The sequence below is a fragment of the Eumetopias jubatus genome, unplaced genomic scaffold, assembly GCF_037043125.1.
Source record: "Eumetopias jubatus isolate StellerSeaLion01/CBP00866 unplaced genomic scaffold, mEumJub1_p1.0 scaffold_14, whole genome shotgun sequence".
NCBI classification, from domain to species: Eukaryota; Metazoa; Chordata; class Mammalia; order Carnivora; family Otariidae; genus Eumetopias; species Eumetopias jubatus.
The window spans coordinates 5,139,381-5,155,054 of NW_028274820.1; the positions used below are offsets into that span (position 1 = coordinate 5,139,381).

Genomic DNA, 15,674 nt, shown 5'->3' on the forward strand with positions numbered 1-15,674 from the left:
TACCATGTTTCTTTACCTGTTTTGCCCATTTCTCTGCTAACAGGCTTCCCCAGGGACACCGTTAGTTTCTTTTCCACTGGCCCCAACATCTCTGGGAAACGCTCTTTGGAAAGTACTTTCAGAAATTACCAGTACTGATGATCATGTTGTGAGTCTATCATCAGGTAACATGCATACAAAGACCGAGTTTTTGAAAATGTTTCTGATGAGCCGGGACGCAGCTGAAATTATTCCCACTCTAAGACCTGAATACAGAAACACCAATTTTTTCAGACCAGATGATAAGAAAAAATCTCCTAAAATAAGAAAATCGATGCATTTTCCTTTTCCAAAACTAGTCATGTCCTTGAAAATAAGCCTTTCCTTTTCATTCAGGATATTGGTGTTAGCAACAGTTGCATATAAATAAGGCTTTCCAAACAAACATCTTATCTTTATATGGAAGGAAGTTCATGAAGAAGGAATTGACGTTTTTCCCCAACAATGACAACAATACATTTTTGGGTTCCTTTCCCAGAAATTAGTAAATAACAAAATACCTTTCATTTAAAAAGGAAAAAAAATGGTCCTAGCAAATGCTTAAATCTAATCCATATGCCACTCATATGCTTAAAAAAGGAGAGGGTTTCTGTGAGCCAATTTCTCTGCTCATTCTGTGCCAAATAAAATAGATTTCAGTAAAAAGCTTTTACTGCCTGACAGGGAACTCTGTTCATTATTCAGTGTATAGAGAACTGTTTACTTTTCATTCAGAATTCCCGATTCTCTACTTACTATACATTTTCCCAATCCAGCAGACTTTATCCACTCTGGAGAAGCACGTTAAAATCTGAAAAACACCACATCTTCTCTGGATGGAAGACGGTTTTAAAATGCTGATTTAGCTTAGCATCTACATGCTGTAACATTAGGGAAACGCTATTCTCATTGGAAAAAAAAAAAAACCCGTTAGTAATCATGATCCTGGAATTCATGATTTTCACTGAGAAAGAAATATCCCTCCCAATCGAAAGCAAAAAAACGTCCCCAGAGGGGACTGGTTGAAAAGTGCTAAATGCTAGAAATATGATCTGCGGGTTACGAAAAAGTTCAGAGTAAACCCCAGCAAAATAAAGAGGCACACGGCACACACCCACCGGAAGTCACTATGTTTGATTTACACCCTTTATTTTATTTTTTAAATATTTTATTTATTTATTTTGACAGAGAGAGAGAGAGAGAGAGAGACAGCGAGAGAGGGAACACAAGCAGGGGGAGAGGGAGAAGCAGGCTTCCCGCGGAGCAGGGAGCCCGATGTGGGGCTCGATCCCAGGACCCTGGCATCATGACCTGAGCAGAAGGCAGACGCTTAACGACTGAGCCACCCAGGCGCCCCTGATTTACACCCTTTAATCATTCAAGCGTACCACCAAATGAGGTACCATTTGTGTCGAAAGTTCTCCGCATCAAAAGACAGCTAAGGTATCACGGAGGAGCACTCAAAACAACTTCGTGGCATTAGAAAATGCTTAGGAAGCCCAAAACTCAAAATAATTTCTTCTAAAATATGTCGTGTTGCAGGCTTTTCCAACAGATTGCTAGGGCATGGCCGGAAAGGTCTGTAGATGGGAACGGGGGAGGGGGGGTAAAGATCACCCCTGGAGGGACAGAGGAAGATTTGTGAAGATTAGGACTGACAGACAGACGGGGAGCGCCTCGGTGGCCTAGGTGATCGAGCGTCCGACTGGGTTTTGACTCAGGTCATGGTCTCCGGGTCATGCGATCGAGCCCTGCACTGGGTTCTGTGCTCAGTGTGGAGTCTGCTTGGGACTCTCTCTCCCTCTGCCCCTCCCCACTGCTTACATGCTCGCTCGCTCTTTCTAAAATAAATAAATAAGTCTTCAAAGAAAAGACCGATGGACAGACAGACAGCCAGGATAGAAAGGAAGCTGAGAAGTCTGCGGCTCCAGACACCCCCCCAGTAACTTCTAACCATGACCCTGGACCAGGCCTCCCACCTGGGAGCTACAGACTTAGTTTCTAGTTTATTTTAAGGAAAAGCCATTTTATGGAATGAGCAAAAAAGGGTTCCAACCAAGACTAGCAGGAATGTGAAGCAGTCGGCCTATATAAAGCAGGGACAGGCCAAGGGACACCAAGGCAGAAGGAAAGGAAATTAAACCCCTTTGGGAGAATAAATGTGTATTTTATAAAGTTCTTGTTCGTGCTGGGGTGTCCCCGCCCCCCGCCTCCGCCAGGAACCTGGGGCACCCGTCACTGCGAAACCTCCGTGCTTCATGAAGAATAATGCATCCTCACTGCCTCTGCAGGTTGACCCCGTGTCTGAGAATACGCACGGAGCAGGCCTGCTGGGGCCATGGCTGGTCTGCCTTGGGGCACTCATCTTCTCTAGGGTTCAAAAGCCCGCTCCCATCCTGGCCACCCCGGGGGGCTATCCCGCCACTGCCCACCCGAATGAGGAACGATGCATTTGGAGAATACAAACCATACTTCCCAGTTTTACCGCGTCCCACTCCAAGCCCCGAGAAGAGGAGCCATGGTCAAGGTGCAGCCTGGCCCCCGGGAAGGGAGGTTTGGGGATCTCCAACAGCGCTGTACGGTGGCACGTGCAGACACGTGGCAGGAAAGAAGCCCAGTCGAGACCCTAGCTGCTGGGGACAGAGGCTCTTTCCCATCCACACATAATGACAACCTCTTGCAAAGGGATTAAGTTGCTCTGAAGATAAACTTAACACGCACGCTTCGTACACACATGGTCTCTGCGAATGCTGTATCACACCAAAAGTGACTTCCTCCCTGCTGTCCTGGGACTCGGACTTATTTGGGGCATCTTACATTAATTACCTATCATCCCTACCCCATACAGACTCCAGATTCTTCCAGTGCCCTGACCCATGCAATTTTCTCACGAAGCGTTGGTGATGATGCCCAAAATTTCAACGCTAGAAGTAGAACAAATGCTAATCAGCAAGCACAGGCTTCTAATGATTAAAAGCACAAAAAGTTTCCTACCTCCCGTAACTGAAGTAGCATGGCATCTCACCTTTACTTCTACATAAAGCTTAAATATTGTCTCGAACACTCTCCCCGCTAAAGCCACAGATTTGAAGGATCGTAGGGCATGCAGGGAACTTCAAGAGAGAACTCACTGGTCCATCTAGTGGATGTGCTGGTCCCGAGAGCTGCTCTCTGCTTACCTTTTCCGAGGTCTTGTCCTCCGCTGGTGGCCCCGTGCCTGGTAGGGCCGGAGGAGGGGGGGCCCGCCGCTTCTTCAGGTCTGACTTCACAGACACCCCTGAGATGTTGCTGAGTGAGAGGGATGGACCCAACGTAATGGAACGGGAATTCACTGATGGGGAGTTGGGAGTTGTCAGGCAGCCCTGCGAAGGGGAGAGACAGACAGAAAATCTCATCAGTGTGAGATGACTTCTCTGTGGGAGGATGCTCCAGCATGAGCACAGTGCCAAACCACCCATGCGAGCCTCCAATATCATTTCCACTGACGGGCTCGAATGCCCCGAGCAAAACCCATATTCTCACTTTGCCTTACAGCAGAAGACGCCGCGTGACAGATTCCTGCTGCAAGGTTTATTTTCGTCGTCATGAAGGAAATGGCGGATGCTTGCAACATTTAATGCCACGTACTAGCTAGAATCAGTTAATACTCCCGACCAAACTGCAGGTGTGTGAACCGAGCCTCCTTGAAACAGCCTGTCATCGGAACGAGGTCTTCAGCACTGAAAAGCGGAAGAGTCAAGAAGCACATTGCCGTGGACAAGAAGACAGTCTTTAGGGGTGCTAAGGACACTGACTGCACCCCTGGCCACTCGGTGACCTCTCTCAAGGCTACCTGTTCCGGGCACTTTGGGGACGGACATACACACCTTAGGATTGCCCGCCCAGGCCGGGATGGGGGAGGCTGGCTTTGGCCTCCCATGAATCTGCTAGAGATAACACAGTCTCTCTCCTTCCTGGTGCTCAGGTGGGGCCACAAGAGCTTATTAAAGGTGTAGCTGCCAAGTGGGCACCTGCAAACCCTTTGAGGTGCGTGCGAACCCTCTGATCCTGCTGCAGTGCCCCAGCGTCCCTCGCGCTATAAAATCCGCAGCCTGATGTCTGGACTTCGCAGAGAGTAACTGCAGGGCTATTGGATCATTCTCCACCCGATCCACCATCAGTAAGTTGCCCTGAATAAAGTTCTGTGTAAACTGCATGGAGTCGCCTGCTCTGTTTCCCTGTCTCGAAGGGCCTTCCCCGTTTAGGGGTTACTTTACTGTCCCCCCCGACCCCACTTGCTAACACGGTCTGCCATCTTGAGAAGTAGCCCACTTGCTGTCAAGAATGGGCTTGGGTTTCTTTTTTTTTTTTTTTAAAGATTTTATTTATTTATTTGAGAGGGAGAATGAGAGATAGCACGAAAGGAAAGAGGGTCCGAGGGAGAAGCAGACTCCCTGCCGAGCAGGGAGCCCTATGCGGGACTCGATCCCGGGACTCCAGGATCATGACCTGAGCCAAAGGCAGTCGCTTAACCAACTGAGCCACCCAGGCGCCCCGGCTTGGGTTTCTCTGAACCTTCAAAAGTTATGAACAAATGGATGTATGATATAAATGGCGGCCGTGAAGACCAGTGACCATGAATGCCGTACCACGTGCTCAGTATCTAACACGCTGAAAATAAATGCAAGCCAACACGTGAATGAGCTGTTTCCACAGAGCAATTTCTCCTACTCGGCGTGGGGTCTGGGGAGCTGGCAGGCTAAAGGGCACATCAGTTTTCAGTCTTCCCCCCGCCCCAGGGTCTGCTCAATCGAACCATGTAAGTGTTAATGCAGAAAGAGGGTTTAGAGAACCAACACTCCAATTTCAAATTAAAAACAAAATGGTGGGGCACTTGGGTGGCTCAGTCAATTGAGTGTCTGTCTCTCGATCTCGGCTCAGGTCTTGATCTCAGGAGCGTGAGTTCAAGCCCTGCATTGGGCTCCACGCTGGGCATGGAATCTACTTAAAAAAGAGAGAGAGGGAGAGAGAGAGAGAGAGAGAGAGAGAGAGAGAGAAAGAGAAGAGAAAGAAAAAAACAAAGCAAAACAAAATGGAAGCCACACTCTGCCTAGGCGCCTCTTCTCCCCTGCCCTGACCAGTATTCCTCCCCAGCACCTGGTGCCCAGGGCATATTCCACCTCGAGGCCGGTGCAACCAGGAAGTCAGTCCACATATGGCAGAGATATGCCATCCAAGTTCGACTCCTGCCTTTGCCATTTACAAGCCACATGAACGTGGACACACTCCTTGATTCTTCTCTGCCTCCACTTATCTCCTGTAAAATTGGGTGAACACCTGTACCTACCTCACAAAGTGATCATGTGAACTAAATGGGTTACTACATGTGAAAGAACTTTAGGAGGTTCTTGGCACTAAGTGAATATCCAGTACGTGCTTGCTATTACGGTTATTATACATCTATTTATCGTCTCCCCGGTTACCATGTGGGACCCATGGGGACAGTGATTACTGCCCGTTTCCAAAGCTCCTAACGATTCCCGGCGTGTCGAAGACCCCAGAGCCAACATTTGCCGGAATGAATGACTAGGGGGATGAGAGCCTCTGGACAACTCCGCTCTCATGTTTGACAAAAGGAGCTTGTGGGGAAGCTTTTGTACGAATGATGGGTTCTCTGTATTTAAAATAAATATGTAGTGGGGTGTTTGGCTGGCTCAGTCGGTGGAGCATGCGACCCTTAATCTCAAGGTCGTGAGTTTAAGCCCCACGCTGGGTATAGAGCTTACTTAAAAAATAAAAATAAAAAAAAATACATAAAGGAAACCCATCACATTCAGCAGCAGCCCAGTATTACCTGCGCTCAGGCTCCAATCCTATTCTGTTCTGCCAAGTATATTATCATCCAGTCCCCTGAGAACATTTTTGAGACTCAGATTTTCTTGTCCATAAATATTAAAGGCAAAGCAAACACCAATCTCTGGAGGTTGCTTTGAATGCCAGTTCATGCTTTGTCGTGGGACGCCGAGCACCAGAGGAATTCAGTGCCTTGTTCATCAAGCGCAGCATTCCCATAGGAAACAGCTGGGAGATCTACAGGAAACAGTTCAACAGCCAGATAATCTGTTGATGCCTATGTCGGCTCCCATGGCAAAATGTAAAGAAAAAAAGTATAAATGTTTCTCCCAGTCCTTGCATCTGCAGATATCAGACTCCTTACCAAGCAAAAAAGCCAACGCAGAACGAACTCTGAAATGCTGTCCCCTGCCTTACATCTACCTCCATAGCAACCGTGAGGCCCCAAGGAGACAGAACTTGCGTTTACTTAACAATGCAAGGTGCACATGATAAAATGATGTCAATGAAGCAAAGCAGAGGAGGGTCTTGAAGTCTGGAGCTGTGGCGGTGTTTCAGGGGATGGCTGGCTGGCTGGCTCGGACACCCCCAGGGCACGCGTTCTGGAGGTTTCTTGAAGCTTGTGAAATACGATGGAGAACTAGACACCATGCCTGCATGGTTATCTCTGAAGCAGGCATGGCCCCGTTTGGCATCCCACAAACACGACATTCTGGACGATGCATTTCACAACCCTGCTTCTAACTGCTCTGTTCACTCCGCCCTGTCTAGACTCAGAACTTCAATTCCTCTTGTTCTCCGTCCTCACCACAACTATGTGTGCCTGACTGATCACTCAACACTGCTATGAATTCACCTCTGTCCTCTCACTGCCCTGAGCGTTTTGTGGAAGCTCTGTGCAGAATACTCCTTTAAAAGTACTTTATAGGTCAGCCATTGTGTACTGATTTCAGGCTTTAATCCTATAACCCTATTGCCATTAAGAGTGCTTTGACATCCTGGTGGGGCACGGAACACTGTTCTCCTGATAGAGCGCCCCCCCATGCATACACAAAGATCCCCATCTTTATAATAGGGAAATTCCATTGACTTCAAATTGTCGTCAACACCTCGCATATTTCTGTCACATTAGAGGTGGTTTTCTTCTTCTCTGATACATATTTTTGGGAAGAATGGCCTCATGAGGGCCAAGTAAGATGGTCTCAGAGAAGGCCAGAAGCCCAGAGCACACCCCATTCCAGGCCCCCATAAGCTGTGGTGTCTGTTACCACAGACAGCAGGCTTCTCACGATCCATTATCTGTGTCTGGAACACCACGAGATTTTGATACAACAGGTTTATTTAGTCTAAATCTGCCCTATCTGGGCCACACAGATCTCTCCTAACACCCCACCATTCCCACTCACAGGCAGGCAAATCTCAGGGTCCACTAGACCGGGGTCCAACAGCACTGCTCAAGAATTCTGCTATTCAGCTGTGTTTCCCAACCTTCAACCCATGGGCAGCCAAAATATTCAAAACATGTTGGCTGCCCAGAGGATATCTGTGGTTCAATGTGTTTTTTTTTTTTTTCCTTTTTACCTTTTGACTCCCTTCATCCACTTCTCCACCCTCCCCACCCTCCACCTCTGGCAACCACAAGCTTTTTTTTTTTTTTTTTTAGATTCCACATGTAAGAGAGATCACGCAGTGTTTGTCTTTGTCTGACTTATTTCACTTAGCATAATGCCCTCAAGATCCATCCATTTTGTCACAAGTGGCAAGATTTCATTCCTTTCTATGGCTGAATAATATTCTACTATGCATATGTAAAATATATATATGTGTGTGTGTGTGTGTGTGTGTGTGTGTGTGTGTATCCTTCTTATGTCTTCTCCCATTCAGATTACCTTTCATTCTGTTGAGGATTCCTTTGTTGTGCAGAAGCATTCCAGTCTGATGTCATCCCACTTGGTGATTTTTGCTTTTGGTGCCAGTTTCTTTATACACGTGTCTGTATGGTTGTTAGGCGCTTCTATACCTTCACTGTTGTAAATAATGCTGCAATCAACATAGACATAGGTATATCTTTTCTCGTTAGTGTTTTCATTTTCTTTGGATAAATACCCAGAAGTGGAATTGCTAGATCTTCTGGTAGTTCTGGTTTTAATTTTTGGAGAAACTGTTTTCCAGAGTGGCTGCACCAATTTACATTCCCACCAACAGTGCAAGAGGGTTGCCTTTTTCCCCTGAAACTTGTTATTTCTTCTCTTTTTGATAATATCCATTCTAACAGGGGTGAGGTGATATCTCATTGTGGTTTGGATTTGCAGTTCCCTGATCACGAGTGACGTTGAGCATCTGTTCATGTTGTGCATCTATATATGTCTTCTTTGAAAAAATGTCTATTCAGATCTGCCCACTACTTAATTGGATTGTTTGGTTTTGTGCTACTGAGTTGCAGGGGTTCTTTATGTATTTTGGATATTAACCCCTTTTCAGATAGATGATTTACAAAAATCTTCTCCCACTCAGTAGATTACCTTTCATTCTGTTGAGGATTCCTTTGTTGTGCAGAAGCATTCCAGTCTGATGTTGTGCCACTTGTTGATTTTTGCTTTTGGTGTCAGATTCAAAAAATCATCACCAAGACCAACGTCAGGGAGCTTACTGCTGTGGTACTTCTAGGAACTTTATGGTTTCTAGGTCTTACTTACGTTGTGTTACAAGTCTTTAATCCATTTTTTGAGTTAATTTTTGTGTAATGGTGTAAGACAGTGGCGCAGTTTTCCCAACACCATTTATTGACGAGACCATCCTTTCCCCACGGAACATCCCTGGCTGCCCTGCCATAAATCAATTGACCATGCATGCATGGGTTAATTTCTGGGCTCCTTATTTTGTGTCATGGATCTATGTATCTGTTTTTATGCCAATATTATACTGTACTAATTAAAATGACTTTGTAATACAGTTTGAAATAAAAAACCGTGATACCTCCAGCTTTGGTCTTCTTTCTCAAGATTGCTCTGGGTGTTCAGGGTCTTTTTTGGTTCTCTACACATTTTATGATTATTTGTTCTATTTCTTTGGAAAATTTGATTAGAATCTTGATAGAGATTGCATTGAATCTGTAGATTGCTTTGAGTAGTATGGACATTTTAACAATATTGATTCTTGAAATCCATGAGCATGGAATATTTTTCCCTTTATTTGTGTCTTCTTCAACTTCTTCTATTAATGTCTTACAACTTTCAGCATGTAGGTCTATCATCTTGGTTAAATGTATTCCTCACTATTTTTTTTTTTGATGCAACTGTAAATGGGGTTGTTTTCTTAATTTCTCTTCTTGATAGGTTTTTATTAGTGTTTAGAAATGCTACCGATTTCTGTATATTAATTTCATATGCTGCAACCTTACTGAATTTATTAGTCCTTACAGTTTTTTGATGGCATCTTCAGGGTATTCTATATATAATATCATGTCATCTGCAAATAGTGACAGTTTTACTTCTTCCTTTACAATTTGGATGCTTTTTCTTTCTCTTTCTTGCTAAATTGCAATGGCCAGGACTTCCAGTACTGTGCTGAATGAAAGTCGCGAGGGGATATCCTTGTCTTGTTCCTGATCTCAGAGGAAAGAATTTCAGCTTTTCACCATTGAGTATGATGAGCACATATGCAAAAATCCTCAACAAAACATTAGCAAACTGAATTCAACAATACATTAACAGGATCACACACCAAGATCAGGTGGGATTTATTCCAGGGATGCAAGAATGGTTCAACATTGGCAAATCAGTCAATGTGATCAGTCAATACCAGATCAACCAGATGAAGGATAAAAGTCATATGATCACCTCAGTAGATCCAGAAAAGGCATCTGATAAAAGTCAACTTCGATTTATGATAAAACCTTTCAACAAAGTGGGTACAAAGGAAACATACCTCAACATAATAAAAGCCATAGATGACAAGCCCACAGATATGTGTGCATTAACTCTTACCTTCTTTCTTTCCCCACATTTGAAATTTGTAGAATATAGAAAACAATCCACAGAATAATTTGGGAGGAAAACAATTGAGTCAGACGTCCTTTAAAATGCTGACTCATCAATATTGAATAAAATGGAAAACGAGGGTACTCTATACAGCTCAGAGTTAATACAGCCTGGCCTGTGTCTTATTCCAATTTGAGGGCTTTTCTTCTGCTACAAGTGGCTCAGTTGGTTGAGCGACTGCCTTCGGCTCAGGTCATGATCCTGGAGTCCCGGGATTGGGTCCCGCATCAGGCTCCCTGCTCATCGGGGAGTCTGCTTCTCCCTCTGACCCTATCCCCTCTCGTGTGCTCTCTCTCTCTCATTCTCTCTCTCAAATAAATAAAATCTAAAAAAAAAAAAAAAAAAAGTTCCTTAAGGGACAAACCATGGCTTTCCTATAGGAGGGATTTGGGTTCCTGTTCTGGTCCAAATGGGTCAATAAGTTTTTTTTTTTTTTTTTTTTTTAATAACAAGTCCTTTTTTTGTAGGGGAATGAGTCATGCCCTTCCCTAATGGTTGGCCCTGAAATCCATATTTTGGCTATTGCAAACTTATTTTCCAGGGAGTTTTTCTCCTGTGAGTTCAGCCCAATAAATTATTAAGGAAAAAGCCATGGATAATGGAGAGGAAAAGGAACAAAGCGAACACACCCTTCATAGCCACACTTCATGGGACTTCATACTGTGGGGTGTAAGCTCCACCAGACAGGCTGCTATCAGCTGGAGGGCAGTCAGATCGGAGACAAGGCTAAATTCCGTGTATCCACAACACCGCTGATACTCACTTACTACACTCCGCGTAAGATGATCATGTGATCCTACCTCACACACACACATCTAGGAGGAGAAGACTAAAAAGAGAAGGAAACTCATAGTTTCAGGATCTGAGTGTCCATTCAAAACGAGACCAATGCTGGGACAACTGATTTTACCATAGATCTCTAATTTTAAAGTAAGAATAATATTGTTTCTGTTTGCAATGTACTCCTCATCTCAGCATAGTCTCCTTGTATTCGATTGTCATTGTGTCCCTGGGGTGCTACACTGCTGGCTGGGACAGAAGTATCTAATCAGCCACCAGAGCCTCTCCCGGGGGAGATGCACTGACACCCCACCTCCAAGGGCTCACTGGGGACCGCCAGTCCCAGAGCAGTCCTGAGCTTCCGGGTGGCTGACAGATGCCCTTGACGTGGCCTCCGGAATGAGCTCTGCCCCTAACCCATCAGGATGTTAATTAATGTGGGCACCAGGCTCTGTGTAGGGACAGCACCATAAAGCAGAGGGCATCCCTAGCTGTCCCAGCCTGGGGGCTCCATGTAATCCCGATGAAGGCTCCGGAAGCGCTGGGCTTCCCTACAATCACTGTGGGGATGAGTAAGCCCATAGCACTTACTCATTCACTTATGATTGACCAGAGGTCAGTACTAGGCAAGAAACCGAGCATGTGCAAGGTAAGCACTGCTCTTTTCAAGTCAGCCCTGACTGTCATGGTTTGTTTTCCTTTGCTTACATTCCTACATGCATCTTCACAAAGCGTATTTACAAACACAGCACGGCGCACGCCTAAGGAGGGAATCGTCTGTCCATGTGGATAGGACGCAGTGAACTCCGGCCAGAATGTGCTTCTAGGCAAGAGACACAAATGGGACAACCTGTTATTGGCATCTTTCTGTTTAAGATAAATTGGTTGGGGCGCCTGGGTGGCACAGTTAAGCATCTGCCTCCAACTCAGGTCATGATCCCGGGGTCCTGGGATTGAGCCCTGTGTGGGGCTCCCTGCTCGGTGGGGGGGGGGGGGAGTCTGCTTCTCCCTCCGCCTCTGCCCCCACCCCCACCCCCGCTGCTTGTGCTCTCTCTCAAATACACAAAATATTTTAAAAAATGATAAATTGGTTCAAAAAAGTAAGGATGGATAGTCATTTTTGTTCCCCTTTCTCAAAACTGCCCATTCTGGCAAATATGACTATTATCTTGTGAGAACAATCATGTAATCATATCTATTGAAAGTCAAAAGTCGGAGTAGATCTTTTGACGTGGCTAGTGAGGAATTCAGATACGGCAGTTGCTCAAAGATTAAGGAAAGCATTTTGGTTACAGTGGGTGTAGTTAAAATAGCCGTTGGCAATCCTATCAGCCTCGCGCTCTTCTAAGTTAGATCAGACACTTTTAGGATGGCGCCATCTTGGAGTTTTGATGGTGAGGAGAGCCAAAGCCCAAGGAGACAACAGAACTACCCAGGACAGCCCAGCTGCCTGGTGATGGAATTAAACCAGTTCCAGGAGCCCAGCTGCATCCTCCTCTCCTTACACCATGCCGTCCTCTTTTCAAAGGCTTTAATATCACTTTCCTCTGTTTTAAATGCTGTGTCCAAGAATCAAGTGGGAGGGAAGATGCAGTCAGACCTGCTATCCCCATCATCTTTCCTTCCAATCCTGGGTTTGGCAGAATCCAGGGCAGGACCACGTGCTACAAACCAGATGGGGCAGACAGACACTGCTGTCCTGCCTACACTCAGGGGACTGGCGTGGCAGAGCATCCCAGACATCCCATTCCAGCATGGTCCTGGGCAATGGGTGGGACAAAGTTCTCTTCCCGGGAGGGTGTTCTCCGTCTGCTTTCTCTTATTTTTGGGGCACGGTCATCCTGACAGACATGCCCTTAGCTGAACCCTTCAGCCAAAGGAAAGGGCGTGCTGGCTTCTGGCACATGGGACTCTCGAGTCGGTTCGGCGTAAATGCACAGCAGGAGGGATAAAGCATGCCAGCGACATGTGAACTGATCCCCGCGAAGGGCAGGGGGTCGGAACTTAAGAATCCAGGTTCTATTATGTGAGATGATGAGAAATGATCATTCTCTTGGCCACGGTCCTCTGTGGGAATGCCTGAGGGACGGCATTTCTTTAGAGGAAAAGCTGCAGAAGCTGTTTGGTCGGGATCGATATTTCCGCCAGCAAAACACTGGGCCGCATAAGCTCTCTGACGGGGATAAGCATCAGAGCAATTCTGGGACATTTCTCTACTGGCAGGATCTCTTCTTAGAAGGAGCAAACTGAGAGCACCCCACTGAAGTATCTGATTTTCTTTTAATGACACTCAGTGAAGACATTGGTAGTGAGCTGTGATCCTCTCGGTGTTTTGCTGCAGGACTGTCTCAAGAGCGAGACCTGTTCACAGACATGTGAATGCATGGGGCGTGTCGATTACTTACAATAGGCAACGTTAATGACAATTTCAGAAAGCCAGAACTTTCTGAAAAGCTTGCGAACAAAAAGGAAACGAGCCCCTGTGTAGATCAAGATAATAATACAGGCTGCCCACGCTCAGGAAGGCTGTGATCCTGGTGGAGAGCATGCCATGCGGCCCAGGGGGCTTGGGAGATGAGCTTCGAGCCCAGCGGGCCCCTCGTGAGAGCGTAGACACAATCCAGGTGTAGAGGCTTGGCGAGATGTGGAGGAGGAAAGTCAAAAAGTAAGCCATATGTACAGTGTAGCTGGAAGGCCAGGGCCAGGGGACTGGCTGCATGTGGGGTTCCCGGGGAGGAATCTGGGCAGGATTCCGGGGAGGAAGGACTCCAGGAAGGAGAACCATGGGCAAAAGACACAAATCCACATGATGTGTATGTGTGAGATGCCTGCTGGGGTCTGATGTGAGATTCCAGCTCAGGAAACTCAAGTATCATTTTGGGGGGGAATGTTCTAATTCAGATAAATAATAAAACCCCAGTAACAAAGAAAGCAAAGGTTTTCCCTTTCAAATGTGCATGCAACGCTCTTATCATCTTCATGGTGGCACGTTCCGATTACTGGCTTGGAAGTGTGGTGCGCTACGGCTCATCAGGAGTAAGATCTCACGTGTGGCGCTCTTGCGATAAATGCGTTCCCCAAACCAAATGAGGCCTCTCGTATGGAGTGGCTCGTGAGCATATGATTCATACCATGAGCTACATGAAGAAAGGGAATGAGAACTCTGGATGTACATCTGTGTGAGCTAATCCAAGGGCAGACTGAAAAGATACCACCCCGTGATGCAGAAACAAAAGCAAGGTGAGAACAAATTTCTTTGCACGACATCTGACTGTTTCTAACACGTGTATCGCATCAGGGAGGTTCCCCTGTAACTCTAAGTAACTGAGTCACAAGGTGGAGGAAATCAAGCTGAGGAGATTTCTCTTCTGGTGAATGAGTCTTCAAGCAAAGTGGGACGACGTCTTTAAGAAGCAGGAAGCAAGCTGTGATTCCACCGTGGCTTTCTGGGTTGAGCTGACGAGCCCTCCAAAGCATTGTTCAAAACCCTCATTCCTCATCTGCACGTTCATCATCACTGCTGTCTTCATGGATCACGTTGTAGAAGAGAGTGGCCACAAAATTCAGTGTCCAAGGGGCACCTGGGTGGCTCAGTCGGTTAAGTGTCCAACTCTTGATTTCAGCTCAGGGTCATGAGATCAAGCTCTGAGTGGGGCTCTGCACTGGGAATGGAGTCTGCTTGAGATTCTCTCCCTCTCCCTTGGCCCCTCCCCCCTTGTGTGCGTGTACCCTCTCTCTCTAAAAAAAAAAAAAATTCATTATCTAAAATAGGTTTATCATAAGGGGCGCCTGGGTGGCTCAGTCAGTTAAGTGTCTGCTTTCGGCTCAGATCATGATCTCAGCGTCCTGGGATCGAGTCCCACATCAGGTTCCTTGCTCAATGGGGAGCCTGCTTCTCCCTCTCCCTCTGCTGCTCCCCCTACTTGTGCTCTCTCTCTCTCAAATAAATAAGTAAATAAAAATTAAAAAAAAAAAGCAAAATAGGGTTATCATCCAAGTGGTCCAGGGAAAACGCCACACTGCAAAGAACATGGGACAACCGCATTCGGAGGACCGTCCTGGACAGAGAAGTGCGGTCTCGCTCCCTGGAAAGGAATCGGAGCTGACACCTGTTGAGGGCAGAGGGCTAAAGGGCTGACCTGGGGAAGGAGGCCATCTAAACTCCAGGTGTCGCCAATAACAGCGAACACGGGGAGGCACTCATTTTCTGCATATCGACCCAGGAGATCCTTGCAACAGCTCTCAGAGGTGGGTAATCATAGGATTCCCATTCTGCAGGTCAAAAACTGGGGCGCCGCACGAGGGGCTTGCCCAGGGCCATACCCCAGCATGTGCCAGAGCCAAACAGGCTGCTGGCAATGGGAGAGAGGTTCTCAAACTTGGCTGCACCCCAGAACCCCCACCCCCAGGGGCTCTGAGAGATGGGGAAGCCCAGGCTGCACCCCAGACGAACGTCAGCAGAGACTCTGGGATGGTACCAGGCATCTGTTGTTTTTCTTTTTTAAACGATTGTGCCAGAATACACCCAACCTAGAATTTACCATTTTAATCATGTCCAAGTGTACCATTCAGCAGCATTACGTCTACTCAAATGTGGTCCAGCCATCACCACATGCATGTAGTTCTGGAACTCTCCATCACCCCAAAAGGAAACATTGCACCCATCCTGGAGCCACCTCCCATTTTCTTCTCCCACCACCCCCCTCCGCCTGCCACCCCTGGCCCCGACGAACCACGACCATGCTTTTTTCTGATGCATGGACTGGTTATTGGTTACTTCACATAAATGAAACCAGACAACAGGTGGTTTCCGTGTTTGGCTTCTTTCCCTTAGCAGGCTTTCAAGGTTCATCCATGATATGGTATGTGTCAGAACTGTAGTCTCGCTATGGCCGAATAATATTCCTTTGTCTGGACAGTCCACATTCTGTTTACCCATTCATCTGCTGATGGACATTTCGATTGTTTTCGCCCTTTGGCTTTGGTGAACAGAGATGCTGTGAA

The 15,674-nt window shown here is 46.5% G+C and overlaps 1 protein-coding gene across 1 annotated transcript in view; it reads right to left on the reverse strand.

The window, feature by feature from the left end:
- The window catches only part of COBL (cordon-bleu WH2 repeat protein), a 180,434-nt gene that overhangs the window by 101,556 nt on the left and 63,204 nt on the right, over window positions 1-15,674 (reverse strand). Inside the window, exon 8 of the mRNA XM_088018680.1 lies at window positions 3,198-3,380. Within this exon, the coding sequence (XP_087874806.1) occupies window positions 3,198-3,380 (183 nt within the window). The remainder of the gene's footprint in view (window positions 1-3,197; window positions 3,381-15,674) is intronic.